This window comes from Strix aluco, chromosome 7 (assembly GCF_031877795.1).
Source record: "Strix aluco isolate bStrAlu1 chromosome 7, bStrAlu1.hap1, whole genome shotgun sequence".
Lineage (NCBI taxonomy): Eukaryota > Metazoa > Chordata > Aves > Strigiformes > Strigidae > Strix > Strix aluco.
The window spans coordinates 10,026,070-10,042,616 of record NC_133937.1 but is presented as its reverse complement, the minus strand read 5'-3'; the positions used below and the strand labels follow the sequence as shown (position 1 = coordinate 10,042,616).

Sequence of the window (16,547 nt, the reverse complement as noted above, 5' to 3'; positions counted from 1 at the left end):
GTACAAGGATTGGTTCAAATCTGAGATTTCATATGCAGTCTCTTCTTCTCAGCTCAGATTTTCTCGTACTTTTTAAGTCAGATTTTCTCATATTAATATAGGTTGTTCATTGGCTTTCCATAGAGTAGAGCAGCTGTATGCTTTCTGCATACATTAAGTCTCATTGGTCCCTGACTTCAACCTTCTTTGTTGTAGTATGTGGTTTCTTTTTATTACAAGGATAGTACCAATGGCTTATTTTGTTGGGTTTTATTTTCTATTTGACTCCTAAGGGATAAACAATACAAAATGCAGTAATAGAAGATTTTTGCCCAATAGGATATTTATATTTCTGTTGTTTTTCTCTAAAGAAGCTGATTTAATGTCTTATATGAACTGATAATAAAATCTAATATAACAGGATATTAAAAAGGCAAAATAATGATTACTGTAGCAATTCAAACAGAAATGGCCTTAAAGCTTCAGACATTTCCTAACTGTAAAGACTACCTCAACCCATCATTTTTTAAGGATAAAAACAGGAGTAAGAAGAAAAACTTAATGGTGAGTTTTGTTTTGGAAATGTATTCTGGGTGAGGAACAACCATTAAAGCAGGCTGGCCAGTGTGCTCGAGTATTTGAGTTTCACTCCTGCCAATAGCATTAATATTTTTTCCACTATATCGGGTAGATATTTATTTGACCTACAATGCAAAATTACCTAACTGCTTTTTGCACGTTAATATACTGTTCCATGTGTTTGCCTGATGGTTATGTTGGACATCTTTTGGACAGACAGATACTGTTACATGCCCCTATGGTATATATCTTTGACAGAAGAGTATTTAAACAAAGACCCTCAACGTGGGAAGCCAGGCAGAACCTGAAATATATAAATATCTTCATGATACTTGCTAGTGAAACAGCTGCCTGGAAAACAAAACAAAGCAACCTGCAAGATTATTTGTATTTTATATCATTTATCTGTGCTGGTCGGAGGCATTAGTGTAAGAGTGGGCCCTATTATAAAGGTCATGCAGGTTGTTCTATTATGGGGTAATATACACATATTTCTGCATAGGTTTCAAAATCATCTGGAGTCGGAAGGTCTCTCTGAAAGCATCCCTGCAGCCAGAACAAGCAAGTAAATTGCATTCGCAAAACTACCAATAATTAGTAAGCACTTTTCCTGTGAAACAGTGAGATGAAGTTGAAGGCAGGTGTACCTACTTGTAAGAAGGGAAAGTGGTACCTGTTTTGTTACTTGCTGTCAGCTCAGACAGGACATACATGAGCTTCCAACTCTGCTAATCTGTTGCATATTTTAGGAAATGCTTCATTTGCTTGTGTAAAAAGAAAGGCTTCTCACCTTGCACCACTCCTTACCAACATCTCTGTGAGCAGCAGTTCTGTCATTCTTGTACCATGGTGGTTCGGCACCAGAATTTCTCACCCACCTGGCAGCAAAAGTAATTTTCCCACCTTCTGTTCATTACCGCATATTCAATGTCAGCAGGCTGACTGTGAGTATAAGGAACATGGACTGGATTATGTTTTTTAGATTATTTTGGATGGAGAAGGGAAAGAAGGAAAGTTTCCAGCAGGAGCAGAGGAGGAATGTTTGCCCAGCCATCCTCCTGGAGTTGGTTGGTTAACACTGACCAGTGTCACCGTGCTATGGCCAGTCCTGTGCTCCACTTAGATGATCCATCTTTCACATCACAATGTGAATTAATAGCCTGCAATAAAAATTAAGTAGTGATTGTACCTCTTATAGCCTAGAAGTTCAGTTCATACAGTCAATTCAAATGCTGATCTCTCAGAGCAAAGTTCAGCAGCCATTCTTTCACAGACTAAAGATTGAGCATGCCTATGCGGTAGGTTGTGAGGTTCAGAGTTTCAGTTTTGGTGAGATCAGTGCACAGTCATCTGTTTCATGTTGTGCTGGTGAAATCAGCCATAAATTAATAAATCAAACTTTCTATGGGATAGCTGGGGTACAGGCGTGTGTCTTTTGCCAGCTCTGCTGTGGACGCAGGATCTTCAGAGAAGGCATGATGCAAACAGCTTTGTGCAGTAACATGTTAAATCATATAAGCTAGATTTATCGGTGTTGTGAGGAGGAATTATTTTTGATTCTCTGATTTCTCTTCTCCCATGCATTTGTATGATTCCTGTGCATTTGTAGTGTGTTATGCATATTTAGTCAAATGGTTGCACTACTCTTTTATAAATGCTTTTGGTTTTCTAGGGCATGAAAGAGCTCCTGCTGATATTATAACAACTTCTTATAATTTCTTCTTACAGTTCTTCACATTAAGATACTTTGCACCTGTGTCTTTGATAGTCTTTTTTCAGGAATTACCAGCCCTTCTATAGTCCTTTATCCTTTAAATAAACTTCCTAAGTGACTTTCTCCTCCAGTTCCTGAAGTCTGTTGAGGTCTGGTCTTTTGAAATCCATTATTTTTATGCTGTTACTCTTGCTTTTTTTTTTTTTTTCCCTCAGGATAGTGAGCTCCATCATCTTGCAAACACATTTAATCTGGTTACTTTTCTCTTTGACATTTTCATTCAAATCTAAAACAGCCATTCCCCTTATAAATGTCTCCATGATAGAAGATCATTCTTTCTCACACCTTAAACTCTTAACACCTTAAATGATATATAGGATGGTATTTTGTCTTCTGAAATAAAAGTTGTTGCAATACATTCTAAAATGTTTATAGACTGTCTTGCCATGAGGTGCAAAACTCTAAACTTGCTGTTTAAAGAAAAGGTTTTAAAAATTGAGTATCCTCATAAGGATATTTAGAAACTATTCCTGATGATATAAAAAAAAAGCCAAAAAAACACACTTTCAATAGATGCAGGTTATGGGTGTTTAGTGGGGAAAGGGGCTGGGGGTTCTTAGTTTCCCTGGAAACTAAGATGCTACTGTTTATTACCATGAGTGCTTTTCTATTAGTTCTTAGTTCCTGTGTTGCAAAAGATTTTCTAGAGGGAAAGAAAAATTCTCTGGAAATAGTACTGTGTTGCTAAGGGAAGGATTGCATATGTTCTTTCTGCTTCCTGGGCCCATTTGCCTTACTAAGCAATGTTTGCTTCTGCACGCGTGCCCCCATATAATATAATACAGGAGTGTTTCCAGACTCATCTGGAGATGAGGGAGACAATGGTGTTGCCTTAGAAAAGCTATTTTGATACAGCTGCCAAAGTTCCATTAAAAGAAATGTAATCACATGCACTAAAGTTGTTTGCCTTCTAAACCATCAAAACCAGCCTAGGAGAATAAGCCACTGATTTAATTTAATTGATTTATGAATAGCCATATCTATGTAAAAGAGAATAGAAAACCATCAGTCAGAATGGGGTGGAAGTTAACTACTATGTTTCTTTCATATGGCAGTAATGCAATTTCCGAGCTCATATTTCAAGGTATGTAATTAGGCTACCCGATAAACTAATTAATCTTAATATGAGGAACAGCTAGTTGGTTTTGATGTGATGCCGTCAGTGTTTCTAGTCTGAGGTTCAGTATTCAGACGAGCCTCATGTTCAGGGTGAGGAGAGAGAGGCAAAAGGGTAAGGTCTCTTTTTCTGTTTACCTCATGGTACGTCAGGGTGAGGTGGGAAGTACACCACATAGCGAGTGCTTGCAATCCGGGTCCTCTGACAAACACGCAAGTAGGCCTCCAGACTTTAAAATATGCATATGTAATGCATGCACTTTAGACATCAATAATAACTGATGAATGCTATATGTGCTTTCAGTATTAATGAAGAGCCCTATGTTTTGATTTCCCAGGAGTACCCAACACATGTTCTAGCAATCAAGATGCCTCTTCAGAGTCCTTCTGTTTTCTTCTCTTCTTTCTGTCAACATCGATAGCTTCTGCTTTACTCCCTGTGGTAAGGGAAGGGTGTGAAGCTGTTTTCCAGCATCTCTTTGTACCTCTGACAGATATGAGCCATGTGAATTCATCCAGCTGCTCCAAGCCAGCTATGAGACTGCTGACACTGGTGCAGGCAGCAGCCCAGCCTTCCGCACCAAGATCCTCATTCTTGCAGCATGTGACACCTCCTGATAAATCAAAACTTAATAAAGAGTTGAGTAGGACCTTATCCCACACTGGGATTTCATGGACTTTAATGGAACTACTCACAGTATAATGATATCCTAACAGTCATAGTATAAAGTACCACTCGCCCTGAGTAAGGACTTCATAAGCCAGCACCAAGATGCCAGGCTTATCCATTCCCCACTCTATTTAATTAAAAAGCTACTCTTTGTCATCTGAGTGCAAAACAGAACTGCAGTGGTATCAGTACTCATAACACCAGTTGAGAAGGAAGAAAGCAATTTCTTCCCTCTCGATCTTAATCATTAATCTTCATTAGGAATTTTAGCTTCTGAATGCAAGTGGTAGAAGACATCAGCGTAGCAAACAATTTAAAGTGCATCTGCATAAATAATAGAGGTAGTTTGTTATTTTCATTATAGGTAAAAGCATGTGTCAGTTGCCAGATGTGCTTGATTCAGACAATATGATTTTCATGCCAACTTTATGATATGTTTGATTTAGGTGAAGTGACTAAAACCTGCTGTTGGGACTGAGTTGCTGTTAAACAGCAGCTGCAGTTTTTATTCTAATTAATAATTTAAGGAGTAGAATACCTTGCTTTAATTAACATCTTAACCCTTCAGGCTTCTCTGGGAAAAATCACAATGGCAAAGTGGTTTAAAAGTAAAGCAAGAAAATATTCAAAGGTGGTCCAAATGATGTATTTCTTTCCTGCAAACATGCTACAAGCTCTTGAAGATGTTTTCACCTTTTCTTCTTTGCATTTTAATTTCCTCCTCACTGTTGAATGGAATACGGAGTGTAGGTAATGCACCTGGGCTAATCCAGAATTTTTAGCAGGACTGATTATTCTGGATATGCAGGATGAGCAGCAACTGCTCATAGCTGCTCTGAATCCCTTTTCAGGCTTTTAACTGAATCTGCAAACATCTTACAGATGTGCTGCTGTGCCAAAACTTTCCTTGATCCATTCTGAAAATCTGCCCAGTCATGTAGTATTTTAAAGGTGGATCTGAGTATACAAATTAAAGCTCCAGCTTTTGAAAAACTGGGCCTGCATCTTAAAAATACTCTAATGTGATTACTCTGAATGTCTCTTTGTCAGTCGGCTTGTTTCCACTGTTAAATTGCAAACATGGTGGCCAAACTGGGCAATATCTCAAAGGTATTACTTGGAAATATGGAAAAATGTGGTGAAGACAGGTCCTGTAAATGCTCATTGTTAAATATAAAGGAAAGACTGACTTCACTGTCTCAATTAGACATCAGATAAACTTATACGTGATCATAAATGCCCAGCCATGAGAGAAACTTCATCCAGAGATCACAAACTATGGGGTACCAGTGGATCCAGCTTTGAGATGCAAATCCTCAGAAACTAACTTCCATTGCTACCACTATTAATGGAGTTATTTGTTATGCTATTGTTTGCTTTTAAAAACATTTTCAAGCAAAGTAATCATAACTTCTACTGTAAGGACCATCATGCTTTCTTTACCGTATGATAACAATGGAAAATATAGGACATCCGGAAAGAAAAGATTTATTACAAATACACAACCAAAAAACCCTCCTAAAAACCCCTAGTTAAGGGAAAAATTATCAGTCTTAGTGACTTAATGCTCTTATTGCCTGGAGGAGGTTTGGAGAAGAGGAGGGTTGGAAGTATAGTTAGAAACACTGGACTGGCAATCAGAAGATGTTTAGCTTATTTCTAGCTGTTTTAACAGATTTCTTTATGTGCAGTGCTGGAGTAGGGCCAGCATCAGCTCTAGGCAAAATTAACTTCTACGATCCAGCGACAAGTCAAGTCACACTCATGCAGATCACTACAGACGATTGGAGTTGCTGAGGTGGTCCTGAGGGCATCGTTTAGAAATAGCAATGAATAGGAATAACCAGAGGTCTAATTTTGTTTACAGAAGAACCTGTTTTACTGATGATGATGAGAATCCAGTTTGATTTTTTGATTCAAATTTGAGTCTCACAGCCAGAAAAACTATTAAGTTGTTGGTTTTTTTTTTTTTAAATTGGCATGTTTCCTAAATAAACCACTGGAAGATATTAAGAAGTTCTGTGAGCAATGGGACATGGCCTAGTTGTATGGATTTTTCTCCTACGTTCCCCAAACTTTGACTTTAGCAAAAATGCTGCAGGTTGTTCTGAGATCAGTAAAACAAAAGGGAGATTTCAAGTGGTGGTAATAGAGCATATTTCTGCTGCATCTCAGACTCTTAGGAAGTACACAAAGCCTACAAATGTTTTGCCAATACAATGTGTGTAGCTAGTAATTAATTACTATTAAAATCATAAACATGACAGTTTATCATTTATTAATAGGTTGACTGTCTTTGCATTTCAGTGGGCATACATACCATTTGTTCCCTTCTTTTAAAACTTAATCATGTGGTAGCTCTGCGGGAACAGAGTCCCAGTGAAAATGCTCAATCTGCAGTGAAATCACTGCTGTATTGGGAGTTTAGAAGACACTTTAGTTTAGTTTTCTTGTCTTTCCATTTGCATGCAGGAACTGAGGCTAGGGGAAGTTGTTTCAAAAAAATGAAATCATTGTGGAGGCTGTACAAGTGCTTTCAGTACTTTGTGTACAAATTATTAGGCTGTTTTGTTTTGCCTTTTACTTACTGTTTATACTGTTGTCTCCTAGCCTGGAAACCCTTGAGCATGTGATTTTGTGTGCATGAATAGTTTCACTGATCTCAGCTGTACTGGTCTACCTGTTAGGCATGATAGATACCCTAAAAGAGAAATTTCTTTGGGGCAGCAGGAGAGAGAGGGTCTCAATCCTATGCTGGAAGGGTGGCAGAAGTGTTGCCATCACATGTGGCAGAAGGGGCATCTAGCAAACCCCCACCTACTGTGAGAGAAATAGGAAGCTTTAGCTTCCTTCCCCCAGTAAACACATAACTGAATGTTACATTTTGCTTCTGGTTGCACCTAATATAGGGCAGTGAGTCCCAGTCCAGACAAGGCCTCATAGATGCCACCACATTGGCAGCAATGACCATTATCGTCATGAAAACAGCTGCTGCAGTGCCATTACCTGCTGAGGAGTTCAATCACTCTTTGTATAAAAGTATGTAGTTGACATGGCAACGTGTTCTGTGGCACATGCCAATTGATTGGGTTTTCCACTGGAGGAAAGTCCCTGCTTCTTTAAAATCATGTGTAGCAGCTGTTCCTGCTCCACTGATGATGACAAGTGCATACATAGCTGTAACTGTCTGCACTGTTTGTCTCTTTCCGTGATTTGGAAATGTTTAGCCCTGGTGTGAAGGGCGCAACTCCATTGATTCAGTGTAGTTTAATCTGTCAATGGTTATGGCTTTCCTTGCAGAAACTCCCTTGAGGCTTTTCCTGTTAAGGCTTTTGTTTAGAGTAAAGTGGATGGTATTTTTCATGGACAGCTGATGAAATGAGCTTTATATGAGCTATAGAATGATATATTTGCTCCTGAAGGTCTCGATCCTGCAAAGTGTATACTAAGTATGCAAGTGCTGCTGCCAATTTCTACAGGACTAACTCTATCGGTAAAGTTTAGATTTTGCTTAGTGTATTTGCTGAAGAAACCCGTTGCTCTGCACATCACTGCACTGAGACAGGATTAAGAGCATTTAAAGTGCCTTGATTTGCAGTGAAATAGAACAATGCAGAATTTGATCATGTCACTATAGAGAAGTTGGCAATTTAATGATTGATTTAAGAGCTCAGCTTGATTATTCATAATTTCAGAGAAAGTCAAAGAGATACACAGATTAAAAACATGGACCTAATTCTCAAGTCTAAGGTTATTAGATGTGGAGATAAACTTGCTTTCATTTTAATATTCTCTGTACTAAGGCTACTGCCATTCTAACAGTACTTTAAACAGTTTTATTGACCTCACTAAGAATAATCTTTAAAGTGGCCCATCTTTTAGTTTATGTATCTTACATCCAGTTTAACACACACTAGTAGCATTTCTATATGGACCTGGAACAAATGTTGGAAATTTATAGAAATCAGTCATAATACTTTTTTTTTGATGGGTATTTACTTTTTAGGATTGCAGATGCTAATTCTAATGTTACCTCATTACTCAGCTAATATATTGCTCTTTCCAGCATAATTGAAGGCTTATTAGTACTGGTTGCACAAATATTTAGGGGCACTAACTGCTATTCTTTCTTCCATTTTTAAGTGGGCTTTTGCTTTTGTAACTTGGATTCAGTAAGACAGTGAAACTTTCCACATAAGTCTCTGAGTCAATGAGACTATCATCCCCTAGTGGCAATTTATATCCATAACAGATAGATTAATATTTTTTTTCCTGGTCTTCAACCAGTTAAACTATTCAACTCGGGTAGACTAGCTCTAGGGAGTGTCTTTACATGGAAGTTTGAACTCAGTTTCAGATGTCTTAAGACATGCTCTACCCACTCATAAATTTTACTTAAAACTGGAGACGCAAAGTCAAAAGGTTGTTCATCTCAGAATAATGGACTAAGGCTCAAATCCTTTTCCTTGCTGCTTCACAAATGGATATAAAAAATAAACAAGACTCAGGTTAGGACTGAGGTTCTGAATGGAAGGACCTTCTACTCCTGTAGAAATTATCCATACCACCACACTAGCACCCACAACCTTGATTCAGCTTTATTGAGTATTTTCTCACTGGAGACATATACAGATGAGAAGGTGATCCTGCAAAGCTTGCGTGGCTTGCAAGTCCATCTCTCAGTGGGTGGACTGATGTGGTCACCAACAATAAACACCATTTGCTCATTTGTTCTCATTGTCTTGGCAAATACATCCATGGAGGATGTAGTTCTGAGAAATTTTATGTCTCAAAATGTGAATGCTTTTCTGCAGTTCACAGTAGGCACAATCCTCTTTCAACTCATTGCTTTCTACTGGTGATACCTTTATCAAATAAATCTCTCTTTCAGATAGGATTTTCTATTCTAGGTTTCAGCTTATAGGTATTTCTTGGTGGTATAAGGTTGTCAAATCAATTCAGCTACTTTTATTTTTACTTAGAAGTTTAGTGGGTTTACTTTTTTCCCAATGCATAAAGCATGTATTTCCCTTTTGTATATCCTGTCGAGAAAACAGTTGTAGTTAGGAGCTGCACTTATATTTAATTCTGTAAATGTCATGAATTCCTAGCTTTTGAAAAAAAGTTTAAAAGAAAATACTAGCTTTGAGGTATTTAAAAATAGAAATTTAGGACTTGTACCATGCATTTTATGTATGCATTTCTAAAGCTTCATTTAGGCAGAGCAGCTTAAAAAGTCTCATCATCTCTGGGATGTTTTATCTTGATGGCAGCATCACCTAAAATATTATGCTGCATTGAGCAAAAATCTCAGGGTACCGTCTTCCTTAGGTAAAGGAAGAACATAGCTTTCTCTGCTAAATACGGAAAAAGCAGTAAATTTATTTCACTATTTCTGTATATGACTTGGGGATTAATATTAATTAAGAAAATTAACTAATTTTAGTTGAGAGGAATTATTTATATCTTATTGTTTGTCAAAACATATGTAGTGCTGTGAAGGGAGAGGTTGCTCTGAAGTGTACTCACAATGCAGAAGAATGAGGGTTGAGTGTTGATCACTACTTCTATGTCTAACCTTAAGCTTTATTATTCCTAGCGGTATATGTACAGACAAATGAACAGGAGCTAAGCATGAAAAATCTTACATAATTTTTAAATAATACTGTGGATTCAGAAACGCTGAAATATTATTTTTCCGTAAGTAATAGCAGACTGGAAAAATCCCCAGTTTTACAGTGCCAGAACACGGGCAGTTGTGAAGGCTAAGGAGAAACTACCTCTAAATCAAGGAGCTGTCAGGATTTTCCCATCATGGTTTTTCTAAGGCTGAAGTCAAAACAAAATGCAACATTTATTACTGTGATGTAAAAGACCATTACTGGATGACATCATGGTACCCCTTGGCCTGTTTACAGTAATAGACTTTACACACACTTGTCCAGATGTGCAACTTGCTACAAACTTTAAAAACCCTAACTGTAAGGATGAGGAAAAACTCAATAAGCAAGTGGGTTTTGCCTTTTTTCCTTGTTCCTTTGTTTAAAATACCTTCTTTAATTAAAAAAAAAAAAAAAAAAGTTACTATGAAAAAAAGAAAATCTCCCCTTTTTCATTTAGAAATGACAGGAGGCTGTTCTCTTTTTTTTTTTTTTTTTTAATACTTTGATCACGTCATGATCCTGATGACTCCAGTTGAGTTAATTGATCCGCAGTTACCTTAAAGCACCTCGTGACAGGTTTAGTCTGTCACTTAGACAAGATTTGTTCATATTTTTCATCCCGAAAGTCTTGGGTTTATAGCAGTTCCAGAGTAAAATAAACCTGTACTGGCAGCATATTTTTAGTGTATGTATCTACAGCTACATGAGTCTTCTACCAGTAAGAAAACATCTCAAAACGTGTAACTTAACCAGTATTGTTATTCTGGCTATTATTTCTAGTGATCTAATTATAAATGCTAGTACAGCTGTTGCCTGTTTGTTTTGCAGCATATGGTTTATGTCAATATGTTTCTGAAAAATAAAACAAGCAGAGAGTCCAGTTTTCAGTTGACTCTACATGAAGCAATTGCAACTCCACTGGAAATTATGTATTAATTGTTGCATTTATCTAACAGGCATAACTACACACACTAAATATTTTGGCTGGTAATAGTTTTAAAAGACACCTTTTTTGTTTAGGTTGACCACAGATACATTTACTTAAATCAATTGGTTTACATGTACTTGTCTATTATAGCAATCACACAGTGCACGTATTATCTACAGATTGAAGCTCAGCTCCTATAACTGTAAGTGGAGAACATTGGCTTTTTCTGCTTTACTAGCTTTATCTTTAATCTCACTTACAGGGAGCCCTTAATGGGTTGTGAGATCCAATAACTGAGGTGGGTAAGGTTAATGGGGCATCTTGTTATGCCACACATTTTTGTTGCAAATAATTTTATGTATTAAATGCATGAAACCTTTGCCATAGGGAAGTGAGACAAGAATTTGAGAGGCTAAAGAAGGTGGGTCCAGCTAATGGCTGGTTGCAAAAATAAAACTTAAGAACAATGAGAGCAGCTGCCTTTAGAGAATGACACAATTGTAAGATACAACCAGTATCTGAAATGCTACATCTGAAATGTAGCAGTGAATGATTTTGTCTAGCAATGGCACATCTGAGAGACTTAAAATAACAATGTTTAAAAACTGCACAACTGCACGTGATTATCTTAACTCACCCTGTAAAATCCAGGAGATACTAATGTCCATTCAGTATCTTTTATGTATGTGACCATGCCCGCCATGCCCAGATCTTTTGATCATCTCTCTGGCCATGGAGATGCTGACCATCACCTCCACTTTCAATGTAGAAATACAGTACAGAAACATTTTTTTTATACAGAATAAGGACTGTGGTCTAGACCATTCTGTGTCAGGATAATTTCTGAGATAGATTTTTGCCTAAGTGGTCCATTTGGTAAAGGCATAAGGTTATTTTCTCATTCAGACAGTCACCGTCCTTCTGAATTTATGCTACAGGATCTGCTCGCAAGCTTGGTTACCTACTGTGCCCCTCACTGTATCCTTCAGCGACCATCTGTCTCTCTCACAGGATATTTCCAATAGTGGTGCAGTATGGAGAGTTTCCTGTGTCAGTGGCTGTTCTTACCATACATCAAACAGGGCACTGCGAGAAAGGCACATGTATTCCTTACGACATGCAACACTCCACATTACCTCTTCCAAGGAAATTCTGCCAACTAAAGAGGCAGTAGTTGTCTTACCACACCCAGGCAAAGGCTGTGCTTCCCTCCCTGCCACCAGTACTGATTACTTGCTTATTGCAAAGCACTTGATTTAAACCCTGAATTTGTTCACTGTGCCCTGTGATGTTTAGAGAATTGAAGAAACTGTGCTGCTCCAAAAGCAACAGGTACTGTGCTTTTGTACAGGACTGATTGTCAATAAAATGTAATTTAGCTAAAACAAAAGAACTGATTGCCAATAAAGTACAATTTAGATAAAACAAAAGGTGTATTTCTGACAAAAAGCTTCCACAGTGGTAGAGGCAGTAGAAGTGATCCAGAAAATACTGACATTACCAAAACTGCAGGCTTAATTATTTTTTTAATATCCAAACTCTCGTATTGAAACTTTCAAACAGAATGACAACATGAACAGTAGGCATTTGTAAAGTTGCTGTCAGCTGAAAGCTGTGTTAAAGAACATTAGCTAAACATGTTTCTGCTACTGTGCTTCTACCAAACATGCATTCCTACACATGCTGAAATCTGTACACCAAACCTGGTGTGAAAAAGGTTGTCACAGAAACCCTACTGTGTGTACTGAGTACCTTTCTTTGTCATTTGTACATAGAATAGACAAAAATGTGTCTTTTAACAGCCAGATCATCCATCCCCAAGATGTAAGTGATTCCATGGGATATGATGAAACTTATTTTAAAAAATAAAGATGGAACTAAATGTAGCATGTAATCATTTAGATCGAGACTGGAGAAAAAATGGTCCTGTTCAATGAAATGTACAGAAAACATTTAGGAGACCAGAATACATCTTTTGGGTTTGTTAAACAAAGAGAGGAATAAAACTGAGACAAATTCTCTCATTTTTCATTAGAATTTTGAATTTCCAGCAACCTCCAGGATGTTCATTTTGTACTCTACCAAAGTGCCATATACAGAGCTAGAGAAATAACAGGAGGTTTGGGGTTTGATGTAACTTCCAGAGTTAGCCCAAATCCACTAGTGTGCAATGTATATAGAGAAAAACTGTTCACACAGTCTTACTAAAAGCTGCTTAGCAGCTTAAAATGATAAAAAGTCCTTAACACAGTTTAAGAACTTAAACCACTTAAACTGTTTGAAGCAGCTTGTGAGTTTGAAGAGTTTGGGGTTGGGGGGGGGAGAGGCAGCAGCCCTGCTGATCTGCAGCCCTGGGGACAGAGCTGGAAGGCTCCCACATGCTGTGTTCTGGCAAAGGGGCCCTTTTGGAGCCAAACTTGGGAGGCCTGGAGGTGACGTGATGGAGAAGATGGAAGTGTTTTCTACATAGTTTTATATAGTATTGTGTATATGTCTGGATTGCTTTGCTTTAAGTCTTGTTGCAGGGGAATCTTACAGGAATGTGAGGTGTAAGCAGTGGCATCCCCCCAGTGAAACAGGGAAGAGGGTAGCAGAAAAATATTGTCTATGAGAAGTCCCCAGCTGTGGAAAACAGCTTCGGCTCATGGGCCAAAGGAAGGCTCCTCAGGAGCCTTGTGAAGAAATCTCTGCAAGAGCTGCAAGGCAAAAATGTTTTGCTTTTACAGCTCTAGGAGTTGGAGGCAGCTGGGAGGTGGGCCTTTCAGGTGTTTTGAGGAGGATTTTTTTCTGAAAGATTATTTTTGGGAAAAAGAAATGCAGGAAGGGGGGAGGCGGGGAGGGTTGCTTTAGTCTGATCTCAAACAGTGGTAGTCAGGTGGTCATATCAGAAGTAAGTTGTTAATTTTGTGAAGTTACACATTTATAAAACATAAAATAAACCATTATTTATGAGATCCAGTTTGGTCCCTGCTGCGGCACGTGGTGGTCAATGGTTGAATGTGTGTGTGTGTGTATGCTCAGATGAAAAAATGGGGGCACTGCACAGAAGTGATACTTGAGGACAAAGGAAGGAGACACAGGAATTAGGAGTAAATGTCTGAAGGTGGAAAACAGCTAGGATGTTTCTTCTGATGGCAGTGATGCCACCTGAAATGTTTTGAAACTTGGGCTGGTTTTCATTGATGCAGGCAGTGATTTACACCTTTCTGCTCAGAAAAGGCTGTAAAACAGGAGTGAATTACATTCTGTACAATTTGAAAATAAATGGTGTATTCACAGCCACTCACATTGAGACCCATTTACACTTCCAGAGTGAGTAAATGAAAGTTAGGCCTGTGTGTGAATGAAAAATGCCTGTTTTACCAGAGGCTGTGAAAAGAGAGAGAGAGAGAGAGACTTGGTGGAATTGGAAGCCAGACTTTTATTTATTTGTTTAAAACAATCCTATTGATTTGGAGTCAGATGGAGTATTGGTGTAACTGCAAACTAGTTCCATTGAATTCTGTAAGGTATTTCTAGTGATGTTGATTGGGCTGGAAGTTTATAATCTGAGTTTTTCCTGTGCTCGAGTATGTCTTTATTGCACTATGTTCTTGTACAAATTTGTCTTTATAATATTTAATGTGAATGTTATTTGTCCAAAAAAAAAATCTTTACTGGAGTGAAAAAGAGCTCAGGTATAGTTACATTCATATGATCTCAATACAATTAAATTACTTGTTGGTTTTCTTTTATGATGAGGAAAGAGATATGCAAAAGTTACTCGATGAGGGTAAGTGCTTTCTGACTAATGACAGACATAGAAAGAAAACACTTAATGAATGAAATTTTGGTAATGTACTACATAATATTAATGTCTCAATATTGCTTGAATTTCAGAACATTTCAGGATCTGTCCAAACAAATGGATATATCTTACGGTACAGTCAGGGATTCAGCAGTGTATGAATACTTTAAAGCAAAAGGAACCAACCCTTTGGAGCAGGATAACACATTTGCTGAACTGTGGAGGACTATCAGTAAGAATAATGGGGCAGATAATTGTGTATCGAACCCTTCTGAAGGCATCAGGAAGGTAAGACTGGATTACAGGGGGTTTCATTTAATTTTTGTGCTGTATCAATGTTGTTTGCATGGAGTTAATAATGTCAAGTCACAGGAAAGCAGTTACATTGTCATTTTGAAAAACAATCCCTATCTAAAGTTTCTTTTAGTAGCTCGATGGCAGGTAAGAATCATATTTTGGGGTCATGGTTTTGAATTTAAGTCCCTTAGCTCTGCCTAAGTCATCAGTATATAAGTCCTTCTTTGGATCTGGCTATGAGGTTTCTCAGTTTCTTGAGAGCTCCAGTAATACCATGTTGAATGTCATTCTTTACATTATTCAGGTACTGACTCTTGTCCTTTGCCCATTTTATTTTTTTTTTTTTTTTTCTGAGTTAGTGGATTGAATTTACTGGAAACATGAGTAAGAATCAAGGGATTCACTGAGCATATATTCATTTCTCTTAGAACAGAAATGTAATGGAAGATTTTCCCTGTTTATTCCAAACTTTAAAAAATGCATATACTCTTTCACATGTCACCATGCTTTCACCTAACTTTTTTTTATCTCAGATATGACTACACATTTTTTTTGTGAAACTGAGCATTGATGTGGGATTCAAGGACATACAACAGCTTGGGATCCTACATCACTGTGCCGAGTCCTGTGATAAACAGCCCTGGTTCAGATCACTCAAAGACAAACATCCACACTTTCTCACTCTTAGTTTGCCTCTCTTCTCTGCTTCTCATCTTGTAGCTCAGCAAAACCTGATAGTAAATAACGTCAAACCACATGTGTCCAGGAGTATGTTACAGCAGAAGAGATGCAAACATGGTGAAAGTTTAATGTGCTGCTCCTTTAGTGAAGTGTCCTCTTTATTTGTCAATTGATTTTTCTCATAAAACAAGCTAACAGCTGTTATTAAGGTGTTTGCTTGATCAGAGTTACTCTGTTGTCAGTGAAACACTGATCCTGAATAAATATATCACTAGTTCTTTATGCTTTTGTAAGCAGGAAATAATAAAGTGATTGGGGCTTGGGTTTCTTCTTTTTGTTTGAATCTTTGAAACCTCTTCTGAACAGTCAGAAGGAAAGCTTCCAACATTTACTGGACTTTACAGTGCACCTTACAGGGGGGTGAACACAGTAACACTGGCCATCCCATTTCCCAAATCAAAATCCTTTAACATAAGATTCCCAACTGTTTGTGTGACTTTTGGACAGAATCCTTACACAAAGTCTTGTGTCTTCTCAGCACAGTATTGAGTCAATAGTTTTGGTTCATCCCGCCTTTTCTCCCATCTCCCAGCTGAGCTTTCATAAAGCCCTCTGCCCTCAGCTCAAATAGCCTTTCTTCCTTGGTACAAGGTAGAGCTCTGGTAATAGCGAAGTCTCCACTGTGTTGATTTTTTTTTTACCTGCTCAGCCGTCTATGAAAATAAGGCCTCTATTTTAGAGAGACTCTATTAGCATTTAAAGGAGGTAGAAATAGAGACATGAAGTACTTTTCTATGTACCCTAGTCTTAAAACCAATAATAAAACAGTTCACCTTAGAAAAATGCACAGTATTTTACTTTTTTTTTTAAATCATTCTTATGTCAGTGGATACTTTTTAGCCATGAGATTGTAAAAACTCTTATTCTGTAAGCATGCTGCCATTTAGGATAGCTAGATTTGCCTAAGCCAGAAATGTAACTGTAGATTGACAGGCTGTTTAGAATACCAATTATATTGTCTGTATGGAGCTGGCAGCTCTATCCCATCTATGTGATAATAACTTTTAATATTA

The 16,547-nt window shown here is 37.8% G+C and overlaps 1 protein-coding gene across 5 annotated transcripts in view; it reads left to right on the top strand.

Annotated features, from left to right (window-relative positions):
• Positions 1–16,547, top strand: part of GRID1 (glutamate ionotropic receptor delta type subunit 1) — a 621,552-nt gene that overhangs the window by 574,548 nt on the left and 30,457 nt on the right. For all 5 annotated transcript variants that reach the window (XM_074830422.1, XM_074830421.1, XM_074830425.1 and 2 more), the window contains one exon: positions 14,589–14,784. In XM_074830422.1, coding sequence (XP_074686523.1) covers positions 14,589–14,784 — 196 coding nt within the window. The remainder of the gene's footprint in view (positions 1–14,588; positions 14,785–16,547) is intronic.